The sequence below is a fragment of the Mustelus asterias genome, chromosome 23 (assembly GCF_964213995.1).
Source record: "Mustelus asterias chromosome 23, sMusAst1.hap1.1, whole genome shotgun sequence".
Taxonomy (NCBI): Eukaryota; Metazoa; Chordata; class Chondrichthyes; order Carcharhiniformes; family Triakidae; genus Mustelus; species Mustelus asterias.
The window spans coordinates 24,008,281-24,031,666 of NC_135823.1; the positions used below are offsets into that span (position 1 = coordinate 24,008,281).

Genomic DNA, 23,386 nt, shown 5'->3' on the forward strand with positions numbered 1-23,386 from the left:
ACAAAGACAAGGAGAATTATTCTCTCTGAGGGTATTTAGCCTTTGGATTCTCTTCCTCAGCGCGCAGTGGAGGCTGGTTTATCAGATATATTCAAGGTTGATTTTTGATAAACAAAGTTGATTTTTGATCGACAAGGGCAGCACGGTGGCACAGTGGTTAGCACTGCTGCCTCACAGCGCCGGGATCCCAGGTTCAATTCCGGCCTCGGGTCACAATCCGTGTGGAGTTTGCACGTTCTCCCCATGTCTGCGTGAGTTTCCTCCGAGTGCTCCAGTTTCCTCCCACAGTCCAAAGATGTGTGGGTTAGGTTGATTGGCCATGCTAAATTGACCCTAGTGTCAGGGGGATTAGCATGGGTTTACAGGAATAGGACCTGGGTGGGATTGTGGATGGCACAGACTGGATAGGCCGAATGGCCTCCTTCTGTACTGTAGGGATTCTAAGGTTATGGGGGGCATACAGGAAAGTGGAGTAAAGGCCACAATCAGCTATAATCTTATCGAATGGCAGAGCATTTTCAAAGGACCGAATGGCCTACTCCTGTTCCTATATCCCAACTTCCTAAGGTTTAAAAAAGCATGAAATTTTAATTAATTTAAATAACACTTTAACAAATGTAAATGTATTGATAGGATAAAGGGCAACCCTTGGCTATCTGATGCACTTTATTTAGCACTTATTAACCCTCTGGTGTATTTCCACACAAGGCATTTGTGCATTGGCCCTTTTACCTATTGCAGCTATGACTCGCTGTTTGTGTACACAAGCTAGCTTTCTCTCACTTACCCCTGAATCAGTGCTTGCTGAAGGTTCTTGCACGCCACTAGAGTTTCTCCTGTAAACATGTGACACATGATGACATCCGGGCACTTGGTCATGAATGATATCACCGCATCGTGCTGGAAAGTTCCATGCCGAGACACAATGCAGAATCGTTCCAGTGATGAACAGTGGCCCAGCGCTTGGAAGAACTGCACGCTTGCTGACAAGTACGGCTGTTCTAGTCTGCAGGAGGAATAAACGACAATGCAATACAAATCATACACCATCATGTATTCTACAACCTTGTAAAGTGCCAGCTTTCAAATTACATCTCATCAGATCCATCCCACCCAAGAAAGTTCAAATGTAAATGATCTGAGCAATAATAAAAAAGCATGCATATTTTACTGCTTTATTAAGACCTCATAACTTTTATTTCTGTCTGCTCAGAATGGATCTAGTTGTCAATTCTGGCAGGTCACTCCATCAGTACTAAGTTGACAAGGAGGAACTATATCTATATTAAGAAAATCTTGTATCTCCACATTTCCTGTCAGATTTTCCCTATTATAAAATCCTATATCCATCTTTATAATGAAATCTGCCTACATAAACTTATCATGCTGTAATTCTGCTGTTGGGACTGTCGTGCCTCAGAAAAGCTTTCCCAACTTTTATCTTGTGTGTCATTCTGATGCTCAATAACTAGCTGCCCCATGAGCTTGAAGGTAAAGATCAGCTGGACTGTATCCCTAGTCAAATAATCTTCTCATAATAATAATCACCTTCTAGCAACAAGTATGAAGGGGCTTTGTGGTATACTCCAGAACCATACCTTAGCATGAGTCAAAGTCTTCGGAGGACATTTAGAGAACACCGAAAGCGGGAGGAAGCTCACCAAGCAATATCTTGCTTCCAAACACCATCACCTTTTTAAATAAAAATTGATCACAAGGTGTGAGCGTCACTGTCAAAGCCAGCATTTGTTGCTATTGTCAAGACTGTCCGTGAACTCACCCAGAAACCTAATTTTCTACTGAGAGAGCTGATTTGTTCTCCTGATCAATATAGTTAGGAAAAGTGTACATGTGGGTCTTCAGTGAGCATGTCTGACTTTGTCATAGCCAAACAAAAGTTAGCCAAGTTTCACTGTCCAGATTTATGGATAGCAGCCATTTTGATGATGTGCACCAACAAATATATTCAATAGGTCTTCTCACATGTAGTAGACATCTGTGATTTACAATGAGGAGGAAAGGGATACCAGGGGTACAGAACAAATGGCAAGAGAAAGAGAAGAGGTCATGACTGATATGTGAAGGAAAGATTGAGGAGGAAGCCAACTATTTCTTGTGGAACTTCACTCAACATCAACCATTACTACCAAGAGAGGCCAGAAAAAGGTCTGGGAAGATTGTTAAACCGCATCTGATGTTGGCAGTTTAGCCACTTCCTCCTATCCTCCTTACTAATTACTCTTCTCACCCAATTGTACATATTCAAAGCTCTCTAATGAACCCATCCTTAAAGCCTCTAGCACATGCCTAAACCGCAGACCCCTGCTCCTGTTTCTCATATTCTTCTGCTGACACAATCTAGCCCCATCACATCTCAAATAGTTCAGCCACTACCTTCCTCTTAGTGTCACAATCCCATTTTGTGCTCCCAATTCCCTAATAGGAATTAGTTCCATGCACAATTACTCCAACACACCTATCATGGGTCATGTCACATCCTCCCTTACATTTAGCCCATTAGCACCCTGATAGCTTCCCTTGCCTAAATCTCAGTACTCAATGTCAACTCTTGCTGTATAAGCTAGACTTCAAAAGTGAGAGGTACAGAAACTGAACATAAAGTGAGATAGGAACCAGTGTGAGAGCTACAGTGATGGATTGAGAAAGGTACAGAAAAAAGAAACGTAGATAGTGACAGGAGAAAAGGAGTCAAAATCAAAAGCAGCAATTGATATTCCGAGAGCAGAATAGCTGCACAGTGAGGAAGACAATGACAAAACTTGAGAAATGGATCAAGACACGGTTGCAGGAAAAATAAATATAGCACTTTTCCTGATCAGACATTTCAAAGCACATTATAGCCAATGAGGTACTTCTGAAGTGCTGTCACTGTTGCAATATAAAAAATATGGCATCTAATTAGCACACAGCAAATTCCCATAAACAGAAATGTGATAGGACATATAGCGCAGGAACAGATCATTCGGCCCAACCAGTCTATGCTGGTGCTTATACTCTACTTGAGCCTCTTTCCTCATTTAAATCTACCACCATAACCCTCTACTCCCTTCTCCCTCATCTGGTTGCCCAGCTTCCCCGTGAATGTATCTGTACTATTCCCTTCAGTCACGCTCTGTGATAGTGAGTTCCCCAGTCTTACCACTCACTGGGTGAAGTAGTTTCTTCTGAATTCCCTATTGGAGCTGATAGTGACTATGACAGCCTCTCGCAATGCTCTATCCGACCTACCCTTGCGCTTTGTGATACTGAATGAGGGATAAGAATTGGCCAGGACACCAGTGATAACTTCTCTGCTCTTCTTCAAAATAGAGCCATGGGATCTTTTGCATTCATCCAAGCAGGCAAATGAGACCTCGGTTTATAGTCTCATCCACAAGATGGCACATCTGAAGGTGCTGCACTCCTTTATTACTGCACTCGAGCAATAGCCTTGAATTTTGTGCTTTTGGGACTTGAACCCAAAATCTTGCGACCCAGAGGCGAGAATGCCACTCACTGAGCAAGAGACATTCACCTTAAATCAACTAACATGCTTCATTATATTTGTTCATGGTATATGGGCACCACTGGCCAGGCCAGCATTTACTGCCCATCCCTAATTGCCCTCGAGAGAGTGGCGGTGAGCTGCCTTTTTGAACAGCTGCAGTCCATGTAGTGTAGGTGCATCCGCAATGCTGTTCGGGAGGGAGTTCCAGAATTTTGCGCTACATGATACAAGACTCTGGCCATTCACAATCCACATCATCTTTAATTCAATGCCACAGAAGATGTTTTCACCCCAGCATGTGGCTGCTTAGTCTCACACACGTACACAAAATGATATCTGTCTCAATTAACAAACATTTCATCCTCCTGCTCTTCTTCTATGACCATTCTTCCTTCACCCTGCACCACTGTTCTGCTTTTACACATTTCTCACAATCCATTATCCCCATTTCCTTTGTTCAATGAGCAACACCATGGCGGATCTACAACAAGCATCTTAACTAAAGTAATCAATCATTTTTTTCATGATGACTGTACCTTGATTCCAGGATTTTCCTCATGAGGAAAACCAATGGATGGAATATGAAAAAAGAAATTCAAACTTTGCATTTGGGATGTTTTTCCCTTCACAGAGAAGCTGGTTTCTCCACTTACCATGACATACTTTTCCGGTCTCAAGTGCTGCTGATGAAGAATGTCTTCAACTAGATTTTAGTTTCACTTTCAAAGAATCATTTCAACTTGTAGGCTTTATTGAGTCACTGGGAGAGAGCAGGAAGGTGGTCTGATTGAAAAGAAGGGACAGGGATAATGGTGGGGCTGTGGAGAGTTGGAGATCGGGAAATAGGGCAGCAATTTTAGGGACAAAGTAAGAAGTGGGGGAGATGTATGGGGGAAATATCGCAGAAAGGGAAGAAGGAAAACAGGAAGTCACTAAGAGGGAGGGTGGGTTTAGGTCAAGATGATCAGATGGGGAAAGAAGACATGAATGGAAATGCAGCAAATACAGGCTGAAGTTGCAGATGCTGCCATTGCCTAGTATAGAAGGAAAGAGACCCAACAGAAAGGTGCAGGGTGGAAAGTAAAAATGAAAGAAAAAGCAACATGATGATGACGGATAAGAGAAAAACCTGTGCAATATTTAAACAAAATAAAACAGACAGGTGAGATCTGTTGTGGATGTTAGCGGCCAATCATCTCAGACTGAGGAGATTGCTGCAGGGTAGAGTCCGAGGCCCAACCATCTTCTGGTGTTTCATCACAAGCTCAAAGGTGGGGATGTTCACTGATGATTGCACAGTGTTTCGATCCATTCACAATTCCGCAGATAATAAAGCAGTCCATGTCTGCTCGCAGCAAGACCTGGACAACATTCAGGTTTGGGTTGATAAGTGTCAAGTAACATTCACACCATACATGTTCCAGGCAATGACCACCTCTAACAAGTGAGAAGGTAACCATCCAGTATCACTGAATCTCCTACCAACAGCATCCTGGGGGCTACCATTGACCAGAAACTGAACTAGACCAGCCATAAGGGAGATGTGCGGGGGGAAGGTTTTCCATGCAGAGCGTATTGGGTACCTGGAACATGCTGCCAGAGGATGTGGTGGAAGCAGGCACATTAGAAACATTTAAGAGGCATCTGGATGGGTACATGAATAGGGAGGAAATAGAAGGATACAGACCGAGTAAGGGCAGGATGTTTTTTTAAGTTAGAGCATCATGATTAGCACAGGCTTGGAGGGCCGAAGGGCCTGTTCCTGTGCTGTACTTCTCTTTGTATATAAATACTGCAGCTACAAGTGCATAGAGGTTAGGAATTCTGCAGCAAACAACTCATCTCCTGACTTCCCAAACCCTGCCCACAATACAAGGCACAAGTCGGGAGTGTGATGGAATACTCTCCACTTGCCTGGCAGTTCTAACAACACTCAAGTAGCTCAACTAAAGGACAAAGCAGCCGCTTAATTGGCACGGCATCCACCATTTTAGACGTTCATTCCTTTGAGCACCAGTGCACAGTAGCAGTAGTGTGTACCATCTGCAAGATGCACTGAAGCAACTTGAAGAGGTTCATTTGACAGCACCTTCCAAACCTACACTCTCTACCTCTTAAGAGAGGAGAGCAGGTACATCTGCAAGGTCCCCTTCAATCCACACACCTTCCTGACTTGGAACTATATCACCATTTTTGCACTGTCGCTGGGTCAAAATCCTGGAACTCCTTCCCTAACAGCACTGCGGGTGTACCTACACCACATGGACTGCAGTGATTTAAGGCGGCAGCTCACCACCACCTTCCCAAGGGCAATTGGGGATGGGTAATAAATGCTGGTCTAGCCAGCGAGGCTCACATTGCATGAACGAATAAAATAAAAAGACAGCAGCTGTCTGGTCAGTACAAGTCACATTAGGTGGTAAATAATTATTGAGCCGTTAAACGCTGTAGATAGTGATGCCAAACTCCCTGTAGCCACAATTCCAATCACATGAGTGCTATTCAAAATGCCATTAATTGGGCAGAGTCAAAAATACTACTCTCAAGGGTCTAAGTATTTGTCTCAAAAAATCAAACCTCACAAACGAATAACTTGATACTGAACAAAACGACTCAAGGACAGAATAAGTAAAACAGAGGAATGTCCTCCATAGATGCAAACAGTCAGAATCTTGCTTCTACTCATGGCATGAAGTAAAACGAACAAAGTAAAATATGCCACAAATCACTACAATATGTAGTAGTTAAAGAGACCTTGAGCAGGAGAGTGCGCACACAAATAAAGAGCAGAAAAGAGAAGTATGCCAAACAATGAATGCAATGTTATTTGATAGTGCTGCAACTCACACACAACTGCTAAATGTGAGCAACAAGGCTACTGCATGTTTCTTCCCCTCACTCCACATCTTCCACTGGAGACAGTGATTCATGGAAGCTCACGAGGCCATTCGGGAAAACCAGGTGATCAGCTTTTTTTGTGTGTTTGACAGAACTGAGTGCTCTGCTCAGCTACTCCAGAGGGCTGCTAAGGAGTTGGTGTGTGACTGGATACGGTCACAGGAATTCCAGCCCAAAAGGACGTGAACGAACCAGTTGGATTTTTACAAAAATCCAATAATAGTAATTTTTACTTTTCTGATACCAACTTTTTCTATTTCCATTAAAACAATTAAAAATTCTCCATCTGCCACAATGGGATTCAAGTCAACTTTGTTATTCTTTCATGGGCTGTGTGTATCACTGGCCAGGCCAACATTTTTATTGCCCATCCTTAATCATCTTTGTGAAGGTTGTGGTGAGCCGCCTTCTTGAACCGCTGCAGTCCATGTGGTGTAGGTACACCCACAGTGTTGTTAGGGAGTGAGTTTCAGTACTTTTACCCAGAGACAGTGAAGGAACAGTGATACATTTCCAAGTCAGGATGGTGAGTCACTTGGAGAACTTGGAGGTGGTGTTCCCATGCATCTGCTCCCTTGTGATTGAGAGATTGTGGATTTGGAAGGTGCTGTTGAATGCCCCTCTGTGAATTACTGCAGTGCATCTTGTAGATGGTACACACTGCTACCACTGTGTGTCAGTGATGGAGGGATCAGTTGTTGAAGGTGGTGGACGGAGTGCCAATCAAGCAGGCTGCTTTGTCCTGGATGGCGTCGAGTCTCTTCAGTGCTGTTGGAGCTGCACTCATCCAGGCAAATGGAATGTCTCTTAGCACTGATCAGTCCAGGCCTGAATGTGGTTCAGACCTTGTTGTATATGGACACTGACTGCTTCAGTATCTGAGGAGTCATGAATGGAGCTGAACATTGTACAATCATTGGCAAACATCCCCACTTCTAATCTTATGAGAGGAAGGTCATTAATGAAGCAGCTGAAGACGCTTGGGCCTAGGACACACTACCCTGAGAAACTCCTGCATTGATGTCCTGGAGCTGAGATGAGTGACCTCCAACAACCACAACCATCTTCCTTTGTGCCAGGTATAACTCCAACCAGTGGAAAGCTTTCCCCCCGATTTGTATGGACTCCAGTTTTGCTCGGGCACCTTGATGCCACACTTGGTCAAATGTGGCCTTGATGTCAAGAGAAGTCACTCTCACCTCACCTTTTGAGCACAGCTCTTTAGTCCATGTTTGAACCAAAGCTTTTATGAGGTCAGGAGCTGAGTGGCTCTAGAGGAATCTAAACTGAGCATCAGTGAGCAAGTTATCGAGTAAGTGCCGCTTGAAAGTGCTGTTGATGACCCCTTCGATCACTTTACTGATGATCAAGGGAAGACTGATGGGGCGGTAATTGACTAGGTTGGATTTGTCCTGCTTTTTGTGGACAGGACACACCTGACCAATTCTCTCAATTATTTGCACAGATCTCTCGAATGACTAGTTGAGTAACATTACCATTACACTGCCATTAATGATCAATTATCTCATTGTTCTTTGTGGAACTATGTATAGGTTGGTCACCAGACTTGCCTACATAACATGTGGCTGCCTTAAATAGTTCACTAACTGTGAAGCATTTTGGATCCCGAGGACTTAAAGATGCTATAAAAATGCAATTTTCTCTTTCACAAGGAGGATTACATTGTGTTAAAACTTCAAATTCAACAAAGACATTAGCTCACCTCAAGTCCTTCAATTGTTTGCAGTGTTTCAGCATTTCACACAAAGCTGGCATGTAAGCAACTTTCCCCAACAGACCCAGGTTTGCCAGAGACAATGTCTGTAGCTGCTGACACTTCAGTCCGATGCCAATCAGCCCTGACCCAGTAAGAACGCCAGGAAGCTGGGCCAAGGTCAGACTGCGCAAGCGCTGTAACTGTCCAATGAGTGCCAGCTCTTCGTCTCGGATGCGCTGCGCTCGGTCGCAGGGTGGCTGCAGGTTCCTAATGGCAGGCTCATTCCGAGGCACGTTCGAGGAAAAACTGGATCCAATCAGCTCAAGTTCTTCCAAAAAGGGAACATTCTCCAGCAAAGTCCCAAACACCGTTGCTGGCAAATTCAACGACAGTTGCTCCTGAATATTCTTTGGGTAGGTCGCAACCCCAATTCGAACCTTCTTCCCCAGGCCCCGGCGCACAGATTGTGCCCCCAGTGTTGGCACTGTGTGGTTAGGCAGTTTGTCAGCATTTTTGGCACTTTGCACAACGCAACACACAGGGAGCGATAATGAACGCAAGCGTTTCAATCTCGCTAGCAGCAGGCACAAGTGCTTTCCGGCCCCCTCGGGGCTGTGGTGGTGAGCTGCAGACAGATTCAGGTGCCTCAGGTTAGGGCAACAGTTTACCAGCGCCTCCACCACATCAAAATCAATGTCATCTTTGGCCTTGCGAAAGACGGAGCAATCCGATAGCAGGCAGTGTACGCAGCCGCTGAGGTTCAAGCTAACTAACGACTGGACATTTCTGCCACCGTTAATTATTTGATGGCTCAACTGGCAGCCAGACAGGATGCAGTGGCTAAAGTTCAAATAGACAGGGTTACTCAACGTAATGGTGTGCAGAAGTGAGGAGTGTAGGAGCGAGGATCCATTCAGCCAGGAACGAGGGAGCTGCAATGCCTCCAAGCTAAAGTTTTTGGTCATACAATCTAGGAAGTTCCGTGTGGAGCATCCAGTGTCAACAAAAACCCCCGGGACAGATAGGATAAAGGCACGCAGGTTCTCAGGAGTCCGAATGCTCAGAACAGACAGGTAAAACCTTCCAACTTCCTGGTTAACGTAGCCTGGGGACAACCTTGCATAGAATACTTTGAGGTTTTGATAATGGGGGATGTTGCTTTGTCCAACCATCAGCTGTCCCGAGAGCATTTCACCCTCTCGAGTCCGGTCAGGGATTTCGAAATAAAGCAGCAGCCGCTCCAGATTGGTGCAGCACGGAACAATGCCGTAGGAAGGGGTGAATAAAGTCTGCTTGAGTTCAGTTACTTTGCCAAGTGTTGCCTTACATTCACTGCTAAGCTGGCCAACATCAAATCCTTGGCTGACGTCTAAAGCCAGAGAGCGCAGGTTACGGAGTACAGACAGCATCCTGGAGAGACGCAGTGACGTCATGCGGCATCCTGTCAGGTCCAGCTTCAGGATGTTCTTACACTTTGCCACCTGATCAATGGTTGAGCCAGACAGCCAATAGCAGCCACTCAGTTTCAGCTGTTGAACATCACTGGTTATTTCTTTCAGCAGAGATGTCACCTTTGTGTCACTTTCCTGAAAACAAATCAACATTTCAGTCAAGGATCTGAAAGCAAAACGTAATTTAAGAAAACTCTCAGTTTATAATAATCAGTGCATTTACAATGCTGCAAGTGAGCCAAAGTGATACCTTTGTCCATTGGCTGTTGGATTGTGCTTAACCATAGAATCCCTACAGTGCAGGAGGTGGCCATTTGGCCCATCTAGCCTGCACTGACTCTCTGAAAGAGCATCTTAGGATAGATAAATTTTTGAACAGTAAAGGAATTAAGGGTTATGGTGAGCGGGCGGGTAAGTGGAGCTGAGTCCACAAAAAGATCAGCCATGATCTTATTGAATGGCGGAGCAGGCTCGAGAGGCCAGATGGCCTACTCCTGCTCCTAGTTCTTATGTTCTTCCACTATCCCCATAACCCCAGGCATTTACCATGGCTAATCCACCTAAACTATACATCTTTGTACATTAGAGGATAATTTTTAGGCATGGCCAATGCATCTAACCCACACATCTTTGGACCGTGGGAGGAAACCAGAGCATCCGGAGGAAACCTACACAGACACGAGGTGAACAAGCAAACTCCTCACAATCACCCAAGGCCAGATTCGAACCCGGGTCCCTGGCAGCATTGCTAACCACTGTGCTGCCGTGCCACTTAATTTAAATTCCATCAGCTGACGTGGTGTGATTCAAACCTGGCTCCCCAGAGCATTACCCTGGGTCTCTGGATTATTAATCTAGTGACAATACCACTACACCACTGCTTCCCCACATTTAGAGTACTGAACCCTAGTTTAGGAAGCAAAAAGAAGTGGAGCAGGGAAAAGGCTCCTGGTTACTACTGAAAGATCCTCAATTGTAAAGTATAAATGAGTGACATCAGACAGGACCAGGGTTTGCTAATCATGACGCTCTCCAGAGACAATCCTCGCATATAGATGACATCTGGACAAAGTAGTGGAGTTTGACGTGAAGACCAACTTAAAATGTTCTGGTCTGTTTTGAATAGACAGTTTGTGCAAAGTTATTTCTGTTCAAGGAAGATCTCTCCTCCCTGTTAAAAATACAGCAACTCACAGTTTCCATCTTAATGCTCGAGATGAACAGACCAATGTAAAAGGGAGAAACATCAAACTACTGGCATTTGCAGCCCCCACGCTAAATACTGTTAGAAATGCAAGGTTTTATAAGATTGTGTTCTGTGATTGTCTCTTTTATTTGATGTAAAATGGAGGAGAGTGTCATGTGACTGTCCTGAATTCTGCTGACAACAAGCCTGTGGGTGGCTTAGTAGTTAAAGATTAAAGTGGGGCCCAGGCTGGTTTACTGGGAAGATGATGCAAGGTGTTCGCACCTATAAACGACTAAAGCATCTGTGCAGACAATGGATAGATTATTAGTTTCCAAAGTCCCAGGAAGGTAGTGGAATTAGATTTGAGAGAGAGACAGCAAGTCTCTGTGGTTCACCAAGCAAGAATGTGGGTGGGAGCTCAAGCTTGGATTGAAAAGACCAGCTTTGTAAGGATTTAAACAAGACTGGGAGCTTCATCTAGCTTTGGCTAGAGTGAGGGATCTCCAGAGTAACTTACATTGCAAAAGCTGTTTGGGGATTCAAAGTTATCTGTCTGGAAAAGGAAAGGGAAAGTAAGCCCTTGGAAGTCAAGAATCACTTTGGACTGGTACTGGGAGACTAGAATGTCTATCGACTTAAGTGACGAGAGTAAATAACTGTGGAGGGAGATTTTTGATTGCTTTAAATGTTAAATGGGAATCTTCTTTGTAGTTTAGAGTATTAAGTTGCAAAAGAAATAGTGTTTAGGCAACGATGCTTTTAGTTTGTGTTAGTAAAAGTCTTAAAGCTTGAAATTCTGTCATACAATTCCTTTAAGTTGGCCACAGGGAATTCAAATTTTTTTTAATATAGGTTATCGGTCTCTTTGGGAATCACAACAATACCTCAGATAAAGTAAAACCCCCTGGTGCAAAGGAACCACTTGCTGTCTTGAGAGTTAAGTTTCAATGGAGGGTGAACCATTTGCGGCCTTATTCTACTGCCCTCCAGTGGTTACTTTCTTCCTTAAACTCAATTTTCATCATTTCCAATTGCATAATTATGGTCTGGCCCACAAATCAAAGGATTTTCCAGGCTTATGCTTAAGTTTCCTATTGACCTTTACGTGTATGTCATATTTCATGCGTTTGTCTTTTTCTAACCTGCTGATTTCAGGCTGACTATATTTTATTTCATTGATAGTTTTTAGTATGTCAGTCGTTAGTTTTAGTCTTGCCTTTATACACTCAGCTTTTTTTAAAGTAAATAGTTCCTTTCGCCTCTCCATTTTGACTACAGCTCAGCCTTCAACACCATTATTCTTACGAAACTCATCTCCAAACTCCGTGGCCTAGGCCTCAGCTCCTTCTCCTGCGACTGGATCCTGAACTTCCTAACTCACAGACCGCAATCAGTAAGGATAGGCAACAACACCTCCTCCATGATCATCCTCAACACCGGTGCCCCACAAGGTTGTGTTCTCAGCCCCCCACTATACTCCTTATACACCTGACTGTGTGGCCAAATTCCCCTCCAATTCGATTTTCAAGTTTGCTGATGGCACCACCGTAGTGGGTCGGATCTCAAACAATGATGAGACAGAGTACGCAAATGAGATAGAGGATCTGGTGAACTGGTGCGATGACAATAATCTCTTCCACAATGGCAACAAAACGAAGGAGATTGTCATCGACTTCAGGAAGCGTAGTGGAGAACATGCTCCTATCCACAGCAATGGAGATGAAGTAGAAATGGTCGAGAGCTTCAAGTTTTTAGGTGTCCAGATCACCAACAACCTGTCCTGGTCCCCCCATGCCGACACTATAGTTAAGAAAGCCCACCAACCCTTCTACTTTCTTGGAAGACAAAGGAAATTTGGCATGTCAGCTACGACTCTCACCAACTTTTACAGATGCACCATAGGAAGCATTCTTTCTGGTTGTATCACAGCTTGGTATGGCTCCTGCTTTGCCCAAGACCGCAAGAAACTATAAAAGGTCGTGAATGAAGCCCAATCCATCACTCAAACCAGCCTCCCATCCATTGACTCTGTCTACACTTCCCGCTGCCTCGGCAAAACAGCCAGCATAATTAAGGACCCCACGCACCCCGGACATTCTCTCTTCCACCTTCTTCAGTTGCGAAAAAGATACAAAAGTCTGAGGTCACGTACCAACCGACTCAAGAACAGCTTCTTCCCTGCTGCCGTCAGACTTTTGAATGGACCTACCTTGCATTAAGTTGATCTTTCTCCACACCCTGGCTATGACTGTAACACTACATTCTGCACTCTCTCATTTCCTTCTCTATGAATGGTATGCTTTGTCTGTAAGCTGCACAAGAACCAATACTTTTCACTGTATACTAATACATGTGACAATAATAAATCAAATCAAAATAGACAGTGCAGACCCGATGGGCAGAAGTGCATTCTGCCCATCGAGTCTGCACTAGCTCTTTTGAGCAGCAATCCAGTTAGTCCCAACCTCCCGCTCTTTCCACATACCCTGGCAATTTTCTCTCCTTCCTGTATTTTTCCAAATCCCATCTGAAATCTAACAGTGAACCTGCATTTTGCACACCAGAGCCAGTGCATCCCAATTCTTTCTGAACTTGTTGCGTAAAATCTTTTTTCCTCATCCCACCTCTGGTTTTTTTGCCAACCACCTTAAATCTATGTGCTGTGGTCAACGAGCCTTCAGTCATTGGAAACAGTCTCCCTTTATTCTCGAGTTCAAATTGTTACGGCCCAGCAGCACGTTCCTCGCCTCCTTCCGTTTCCTGGATTATATTTTCCAAGGACACCAGCAAGCTACTCAGAGTCAGCAAACTAGTCAACTGTGTTAGCAGGCTGTGCGCCTGACCCTGTCGCTCAGCTAGTAGTCATACACCTGTAGTGTCCAGCAGAGGACAGTCAACAGTTGCTGCAGAAAGAATGGTGAAATATTCCCTTCCTAACCAGGGCCCCTGTTCAGGACAATTGGAGCTCCCTCTGGTGGTGAGCAGCTAACTCAGCAGAGAGCTGGGATTGAGCCTGCAATCTTCCACTGCAACTGTCCCACATTCTCACAAAACCTTAGTTTAGATCGATTTGAAAACCCTTTGCATTTGAGACAGATGCTGAACATCTGTGCCATGGCCAATTGTACACCTAGGAGATGCTCTGGGAGGTGTTACGACATTAAACACACTATATATATATATCTAAATAGTTGTTAAAATAATGGAATACCAGGCCTCCACCCCATAGTTCAGCAAGTTTGTTATGCAATATTGAGTCATATTTTAGAATAACCTCAGGGTTAATTGAAATTAGCAGGAGCAGTGCTACCTGCACTATAGTGTCTGGTTTATCAGGAAACAAAAAAAACAATAGTGACACAGTGGTTAGCACTGCTGTCTCTCAGCGCCAGGGACCCGGGTTCAATTCCGAACTCAGGTCAAGGTCGGGTGTTAAGTTTGCACATTCTCTCTGTGCCTGTGTGGGTTTCCGCCCACACTCCAAAGATGTATGGGTTAGGTGGATTGGCCATGCTGAATTGGCCTTAGCGTCAGGGGGATTAGCAGTGTAAATACGTGGGGTTATGGGAACAAGGCCTGGGTAGGATTGTTGTCGGTACAGGCTTGATAGGCCAAAAGGCCTCCTTCTGCACTGTAGATATTCTATGAGCTATAATACCCAACTCCTAAATGCTATCCAGTGAAGAGTGGTGGATATGCGTACATGTCGTTCTTTCTGCTTTGTAGGAAGAACTTGATGTCAAATGGAGCACCAGATCTCTAATATTGGACAGGACAGAGTTAGGCTCCCCTCCCCCGAGGCAGATACATTCAGTGTCAAGGTTCACATGGATTATAGACTTTATCCATAGTAACAGAGGACACCCAGTCGATGAATACCAGGCAACGGGAAGAGAACAGATACAAAGATTTGAATAACAATTAAAAAAGAAATAACTGCACACAATTTGCTGGCAGAAGCAAAATGGTCACTGTGGTATCAAAAGGATTCACAGAGCTGGCTAAAACTCTGTCCACATATGGAAGACCTGCCTCCCACAAAGGCGGGATAATGAAGAATCTACAGTGAAAATTCAGCCTTCAATTCCACACGATGATTCAAGGAAGGTTGCATCATTGGTTATTCTCACATTGCTCAGCACATCAGTAAATCCATTCGCTTCAACATTTACTCATTTTGCAAAGGTCACAGACTAATCAGTCACTGCCAATGCCTGCGAAATGCCACTGCCATGGACAAGCACAACAATACAACCCATTGGATTAATAGTGGGCTTTAGGAGGTTTGATTCCTGATGAATTAAACTTGAATAATGGAACCATTTGCAAGGGATCACTCCCATTGGCAGAACAGTCTAAAATTTACATCTCAGCTTACACATTAAACAATGATGTGAAAGCACGGGTCAGTATTGCTGGACAGTCAAACTGAGCTATCAACTTTAATCTCCATGTTAATATTAATTTTTTTAAAGATCAGAAAACAACAATCATTTTAGGACTTAAATCATTTGAACTCAGTGGAGGGGAAAAGCAGTCACTTTATTTCATTAGAATGAATGAACAAAGTTCAAGGGGACAATTGTTTGAAATCATCTTGGAACCTACAAGAGTAAATGGGGGAAAACGTGAACTGAAATGATTTGGGGGTATGTTTTTACAGTGCCTGAAAGTTGATTGATCATGTGAGAGAGGAAGGGAAGTCTAGATTAAACTGCATTTATTTCAATGCAAGAGGCCTGACGAGCAAGGCAGATGAACTCAGGGCATTGATGGGTACATGGGACTGGAATATTATAGCAATTACTGAAACATGGCTACAGGAGGGACAGGACTGGCAGCTCAATGTTCCAGGGTACAGATCATAGAAATCATAGAAACCCTACAGTGTAGAAAGAGGCCATTCGGCCCATCGAGTCTACACCGACCACAATCCCACCCAGGCCCTACCCCCATATCCACCCGCTAATCCCTCTAACCTACCCATCTCAAGACACTAAGGGGCAATTTTAGCACGGCCAATCAACCTAACCCGCACATCTTTGGACTGTGGGAGGAAACCGGAGCACCCGGAGGAAACCCAAGCAGACACGAGAAGAATGTGCAAACTCCACACAGACAGTGACCCAAGCCGGGAATCGAACCCAGGTCCCTGGAGCTGTGAAGCAGCAGTGCTAACCACTGTGCTACCGTGCCGCCCTACTGTGCTACCGTGCCGCCCTATAGGATGCTATAGGAAAGATGGAACAGGAGGTAAGAGAGGAGGGGGAGTTGCATTTTTGATTAGGGAGAACACCACAGCAGTACTGAGAGGGGATATATCCAAGGGTTCGCCCACTGAGTCTATATGGGTAGAACTGAGAAATAAGAAGAGGGAGATCACGTTGATAGGATTGTACCACAGGCCCCCAAATAGTCAGTGGGAAATTGAGGGGCAAATATGCAAGGAGATTACAGACAGCTCCAAGAAAAATAGGGTGGTAATAGTAGGGGACTTTAACTTTCCCAACATTGACTGGGACATCCATAGCATTAGGGGCTTGGATGGAGAGAAATTTGTTGAGCGTATTCAGAAGGAATTTTTCATTCAGTATGTGGATAGAACATAGAAAAAATACAGCACAAACAGGCCCTTCGGCCCACAAGTTGCGCCGGTCATGTCCCTACCTACCTAGGCTTATCTATAACCCTCAATCCTATTCAGTCCCATGTACTCATCCACAAGTCTCTTAAAAGACCCTATTGAGTTTGCCTCCACCACCACTGACGGCAGCCGATTCCACTCACCCACCACCCTCTGAGTGAAAAACTTACCCCTGACATCTCCTCTGTACCTACTCCCCAGCACCTTAAACCTGTGTCCTCTCGTAGCAGCCATTTCAGCCCTGGGAAAAAGCCTCCGAGAATCCACCCGATCTATACCTCTCAACATCTTGTACACCTCTATCAGGTCACCTCTCAGCCTTCGCCTCTCCAAGGAGAAAAGACCGAGCTCCCTCAGCCTATCTTCATAAGGCATGCCAACCAATCCAGGCAACACCCTTGTAAATCTTCTCTGCACCCTTTCAATCATTTCCACATCCCTCCTGTAATGAGGCGACCAGAACAGGATGGCCCAAAATAAGTATGTGGATGGGAAATAAGGGAGGGCAGGTGACAGAAGTGTTAGTGAGGGATCACTTTGGGACCAGTGACCATAATTCCATTCGTTTTAAGATAGCTATGGAGAATGATAGGTCTGGCCCAGAAGTTAAAATTCTAAATTGAGGCAAGACCAAATTTGATGGTATCAGGCAGGAACATTCAAAAGCTGACAGGATCTTTCAAAAGCTGATTGGGGGAAGTCTGTTGGCAGGCGAAGGGATGTCTGGTAATTGGGAGGCTTTCAAAAGTGTGTTAACCAGGGTCCAGGGTAAGCACATTCCTTTTAGAGTGAAGGGCATAGCTGGTAGGAGTAGGGAACCCTGGATGACTCAGGATATGAGGCCCTGGTCAAGAAGGAGGAGGCGGCACATGACATGCATAGGGCAGCTGGGATGGAGTGGATCCCTTGAAGAGTATAGAGGGTGTAGAAGTAGAGTTAAGAGAGAAATCAGGAGGGCAAAAAGGGGACATGAGATTGCTTTGACAGATAAGGCAAAAGAGAATCCAAAGAGCTTCTACAAATACATAAAGGGCAAAAGAGTAACTAGGGAGGGAATAGCGTCTCTTAAGGATCAAAAGGTCATCTATGTGCGGATCCACAAGAGATGGGTGAGATCCTAAATGAATATTTCTCATCAGTATTCAAGGTTGAGAAAGGCACAGATGTTAGGGAACTTGGAAAATAGGTAGTGATGTCTTGAGGAGTGTACATATTACAGAGAAGGAGGTGCTGGAAGTCTTAAAGTGCATCATGGTAGATAAATCTCCAGGACCTGATGAAGTGTATCTCAGGATGTTGTGGGAGACTAGGGAGGAAATTGCAGGTCCCCTAGCAGAGATATTTGAATCATCGACAGCCACAGGTTAGGTGCCTGAAGAAAAATGTTGTGCCTTTGTTTAAGGAGGACTGCAGGGCAAAGCCTGAAACTAATGGCTGGTGAGCCTACCTGTAGTGGGTAAACTGTTAGAAGGTATTCTGAGAGACAGGATCTACAGGCATTTAGAGACGCAAGGACTGATTAGAGACAGTCAGCATGGCCTTGTGAGTGGAAAATCATGTCTTACAAATTTGATTGAGTTTTTTGAAGGGGTAACCAAGAAGGTAGATGAGGGCAGTGCAGTCGACGTTGTCTACATGGACTTCAGCAAGGTAGGTTGTTGCATAAGGTTAAATCGCACAGGATCCAGGGTGAGGTAGCCAATTGGTTACAAAATTGACTTGATGACACAATGTGGAGATGCCGGTGTTGGACTGGGGTAAGAACAGTAAGAAGTCTCACATGGACTTTAACCTGGTGTTGTTAGACTTCTTATTGATGACACAAGACATGCCGCTGTTGACATCAATGGGGACAAGGTAGAAATGGTCGAGAGCTTCGCGTTTTTAGGTGTCCAGGTGATCAACAACCTGCCCTGGTCCCTCCATTCTGACACTATAGTTAAGAAAGCCCACCAACGCCTCTACTTTCTCAGAAGACTAAGGAAATTTGGCATGTCCACTACGACTCTCATCACCTTTTCTAGACACAAGATAGAAAGCATTCTTTCAGATTGTACCACAGCTTGGTATGGCTCCTGCTCTGCCCAAGATCGCAAGAAACTACAAAGGGTCATGAACGAAGCTCCGTCCATCACTCAAACCAGCCGCCCACTCATTGACACTATCTACACTTCCCACTGCCTCAGAAAAGCAGCCAGCATAATTAAGGACCCTATGCACCCCAGACATTCTCTCTTCCACCTTCTTCCGTTGGGAAAAAGATACAAAAGTCTGAGATCACGTAAGAACTGACTCAAGAAAAGCTTTTCCCTGCTGTCATCAGACTTCTGAATGGACCTACTTTGCATTGAGTTGATCTTTCTCTACACCCTAGCTATGACTGTAACACTACATTCTGCACTCTCTCCTTTCCTTCTCTACAAACGGTATGCTTTGTCTGTATAGCACACAAGAAAGAATACTTTCACTGTATACTAATACATGTGACAATAATAAATCAAATCAAATCAGAGGGTGGTTGTAGAGGGTTGTTTTTCAAACTGGAGGTCTGTGACCAGCAGTGTGCCTCAGGGATCAGTGCTGGGTCCACTGTTATTTGACATTTATATTAATGATTTGGATGAGAATTTAGAAGACATGGTTAGTAAGTTTGCAGGTGACACCAAGATTGGTGGCATAGTGGACAGTGGAGAAGGTTATCTTGGATTGCAACGGGATCTTGATCAATTGGGCCAGTGGGCTGATGAATGGCAGATGGAGATTAATTTAGATAAATGCAAGGTGATGCATTTTGGTAGATCGAACCAGGGCAGCATTTGCTCAGTTAATGGTAGGGTGTTGGGGAGAATTATAGAACAAAGAGATCTAGGGGTACAGGTTCATAGTTCCTGAAAGGTGGACAGAGTGCTGAAGAAGGCATTCGGCATGCTTGATTTCATTCGTCAGAACACTGAATACAGAAGTTGGGACATCTTGTTGAAGTTGTACAAGACATTGGTAATGCCACACTTGGAATACTGTATACAGTTCTGATTACCCTATTATAGAAAGGATATTATTAAACTAGAAAAAGAGTGCAGAAAAGATTGACTAGGATGCTACCGGGACTTGATGGTTTGAGTTATAAGGAGAGGCTGGATAGACTGGGGCTTTTTTTCCTGGAGCGTAGAGGCTTATAGAGATCTATAAAATAATGAGGTGCATAGGTAAGGTAGATAGTCAAAATCTTTTGCCAAAGGTAGGGGAGTCTAAAACTAAAGGGCATTAGGTTTAAGGTGAGAGGGGAGAGATACAAAAGGGTCCGGAGGGGCAATTCTTTCACATAGAGGGTGAGTGTCTGGAACAAGCAGCCAGAGGCAGTAGTAGGGGCGGGGACAATTTTGTCTTTTAAAAAGCATTTAGACAGTTACATGGGTAAGATGGGTATAGAGGGATATGGGCCAAACGCAGGGAATTGGGACTAGCTTAATGGTAAAAACTGGGCAGCATGGACAAGTTGGGCCAAAGGGCCTGTTTCCATGCTATAAACCTCTATGACTATGTGAGTATAACAGTTAAGGGGTATACTGTCTTTATCTGATATCCATGTAAATCCTTTCCAATCGACTGGTAATAGAGAGCAAAACGAGGACCTGATTTGCATGGCAGAGTTGCACAGTATGCAATGTGCTTGCCAATTGAGTTGCCAGGGTAACAAAAGATTTTCATTTTCTTCCAGAACATTTGGCAAGAATCACTTATTTTGCTGTGATTCTGTTCACAGAGAAAAACAAAGTTGGTAGCTAAATGGAATTGCGTGCAATTCTGGTCTCCGCACTACCAGAAAGACATGGATGCGTTAGAGAAGGTGCAAAGAAGGTTTTCCAGGATGTTGCCTGGCCTGAAGGGTTTTAGGTATGAGGAGAGGATGGATAAACTCGGATCATTTTCACTGGAAAGATGGAGGCCAGATAGAGGTCTACATAATTATGAGGCGCACAGATAGGGTGGGTAGTCTGAGGCTTTTTCCCAGGGTGGGTCAGCTAGAATAGGTGGTAAGTTTAGGGGAGATGTGCAGGGAACATTTTTTCCACACAGAGGGTGGAATGCACTGCCGGTGAAGGTGGTGGAAGCAGGTACGTTAGCAACGTTCAAAGTGTATCTTGATAGACACATGAACAAGAGGCAAACTATGGGATAGAAACCGTGTATCAGCGCAGGCTTGCTGGGACAAAGGGCCTGTTCCTGTGCTGTATTGTTCTTTAATACCAATCTGTGTTTTGTTGGTTTTAAAGTCAACGGCTGAATTGTTTAATGGAAGAGTTAAGACTTAAGGTTCCTTACAATTAACGGCTCAATATTTAAAGATGCATTGGATATTTATTTGAAAAAAACTCAAAGGAACTGTAGGCATAGAAAAACAAGCTTTGACTGCAAAAGGTAGATTTAGGTCCAAATATAGATTTGTAATCAGAATGATCTGAATGAAGGACTTCAACTCTACCTAGTTTGGGCAATATAACTGATTGGTCATTGAAACTACTGGGGAAAACTAACGCCAGTTCCCATTTTATATTTTCAACTGCTGGAGTTAAGGACATTGGCCAGCTTGGGTTGCTATTTATTTTGTCTCCTCCCTGTTTTGGTGTTGAAATAACACTAAGTTTAAGTTTATTTATTAGTGTCACAAGTAGGCTTACATTAACACTGCAATGAAGTTACTGCAAAAATCCCCTAGTTGCCACACTCTGGTGCCTGTTCGGGTACACGGAGAGAGAATTTAGCATGGCCAATGCACCTAACCAGCACATATTTTGGACTGTGGGAGGAAACCAGAGCACCTGGAGGAAACCCACGTAGACACGGGGAGAATGCGCAGACTCCGCACAGTCACCCAAGCCAGGAATCGAACTCGAGTCCCTGGTGCTGTGAGTCCTTGCAGCAGTGCTAATCACTTTACCACACTGAATGTAAACATGGTGAAGTCGATTTCCACAGTCCACATTCAGGTTCCCTCTCACAGATACTGCCTGTTGCTGATTATATATTTCCTGTCTGTGTTTCAGAGAGACCATTGTCACAACCTGGCAATGCCACAGCTGGGACCCAGTGTCTCCAATCCTGGCCAGTGTGGATGGGTGCCATTGGGAGAGCAGGAGGGTGGATGGGCAGAGTGGCGGGCCCGCTGATTGTTTACCTGGTACTCCTTGTGCAGAGTGACCGAGCTGACCAGGCTCTTGTCCACACACAGAGCCGCCAACTTCCTGCTCACTTTCCTGACACTCAGCAGCAGGTCGCAGCTGGGCACGAACCTCAGGATGGTCAACAGGATCTCATCCGAGAACTCGGTCAGGTTGAGGGGCTGGGGTTGGCATTGGTCCTGATCCTGGTGCTGCTGCTCCGGCTCCTCGCCGCTCTCCATCGCCTCAAACTCTTAATGCCCGGCTCGGCACCTCAGAGGCCGCATCGGCCAACCAACTCAACTAAAAAATAACCAGTATTCAATTATAAAAGGCTTTCAATCTTAAAATAAAAAGCTTTAACCGCCCGACAGGCCGGAGCCGAACCTGGGCCGCTCACTCTCCCCGCACCGACAAACTAACGGCGCTACTCCGGAACCGCACTGCGACCCTTGCCCCCCCAGCTTCCGCCCCGCACGGCACTAGCCTGCTGCGCCCCCGCTTCCGTCCCGACTTCCGCCCCGCGCTGCGCCCCAACTTCCGTCCCGACTTCCGCCCCGAGCCCCAGCTTCCATCCAAAAGGGCACGCCCCTAACCATAGAGCAATGGCGGTAAAAGGTCATGATGTGGAGATGCCGGCGATGGACTGGGGTAAACACAGTAAGAAGTCTCACAACACCAGACTAAAGTCCAACAGGTTTATTTGGTAGCAAAAGCCACGAGCTTTTGGAGCGTTGCTCCTTCGTCAGGTAAGTGGGAGTTCTGTTCACAAATAGGGCATATAAAGACACAAGCTCAATTTACAAAATAATGATTGGAATGCGAGTCTTTACAGCTAATCAAGTCTTAAAGGTACAGACAACATGAGTGGAGAGAGGGTTAAGCACAGGTTAAAGAGATGTGTATTGTCTCCAGACAGGACAGTTAGTGAGATTTTGCAAGCCCCAGGCAAGTCGTTATGTTGAGCCCCCTCCACAGTGGTGTGCCATGGCGACGTATTTCTTCCGCCAGTGGCACGGCCTCAATTATGACGTGCAGCTCCTGCATATCGAACTGGGGCGTGTTCCGACCGCCCTGCAGGAGTTGCCCGTCTTTTACCAGGACCTCCTCACTGTCTGGAACAAGGTCGCCTCGCGACGCAGCTCTCCCCCGTCAGGAGTAGCGGCTCTCGTGCGAGAGCCGCTGCCCAGGAATCCGCTCCTCCAGCCGTATAACTTCAGGTGGCTGGCGGAGAGGAGGGCTGTGGACGCCGGGGTGACCAGAATCGGGGACGTGCTCGATGGCGGAGGGGCGGGCTGGATGAGTCCCCGCGTGCTGGCTGAGCGCGCGGGGACGTCCGTCTGGCGCGCGGCCAAAGCCATCCTAGACCTTAGGACGGTCGTGCTCGGCCCCGAAACTGCACGCAAACTTGAGACGGCGCAGGCGTGCGGTGGGATCCCGCCCGAGCGTTTCCCTGTTCGGGCGGAATTCCACATTGGCCCAAAGCCTCAGCCCCCTCCCCTGGGTGAGGTGCCCCACAGCCTGAGCCGCCTCGCGGAAATGCCCTCCGTGCCTTTTTCTACCGCGCGGAGGCGTTTCCTGTGCGGGCTGCTGCTGCACACCTTCCATCACTGCCTCCTCGCCTGTCGCCCGGATACACCTTGGCGGGCCTTGTTGCCGCCGGGCGGCGGAGGTCCCCGCTGGAGGTCCCTCTACGGAGGGATCTCCCCCAATTACGTCGGGGACCTGGGGTGGAGGGTGATGCATGCAGCAGTTCCGCACAACCGTAGGGTTCACTGGTTCACGGGCTCCGAAGACTGCCCTTTCTGCGGCCTTGTGGA

General features: G+C 45.6%; 1 protein-coding gene across 4 annotated transcripts in view; it reads right to left on the bottom strand.

Annotated features, from left to right (window-relative positions):
- Positions 1-22,035, bottom strand: part of fbxl18 (F-box and leucine-rich repeat protein 18) — a 43,223-nt gene extending 21,188 nt beyond the window's left edge. The window contains exons 1-4 of one of the 4 annotated variants that reach the window (XM_078240143.1): positions 21,954-22,025; positions 21,584-21,869; positions 8,130-9,709; positions 788-1,006 (exon numbers count right to left, since the gene is read on the bottom strand). In XM_078240143.1, coding sequence (XP_078096269.1) covers positions 788-1,006; positions 8,130-9,709; positions 21,584-21,808 — 2,024 coding nt within the window. In that variant the 5' untranslated portion in view covers positions 21,809-21,869; positions 21,954-22,025. Of the gene's footprint in view, positions 1-787; positions 1,007-8,129; positions 9,710-21,583 lie in introns of all 4 variants that reach the window. The other 3 variants (XM_078240142.1, XM_078240145.1, XM_078240144.1) reach the window with 3 other exon arrangements.
- Between the last annotated feature and the right edge of the window lie 1,351 nt (positions 22,036-23,386).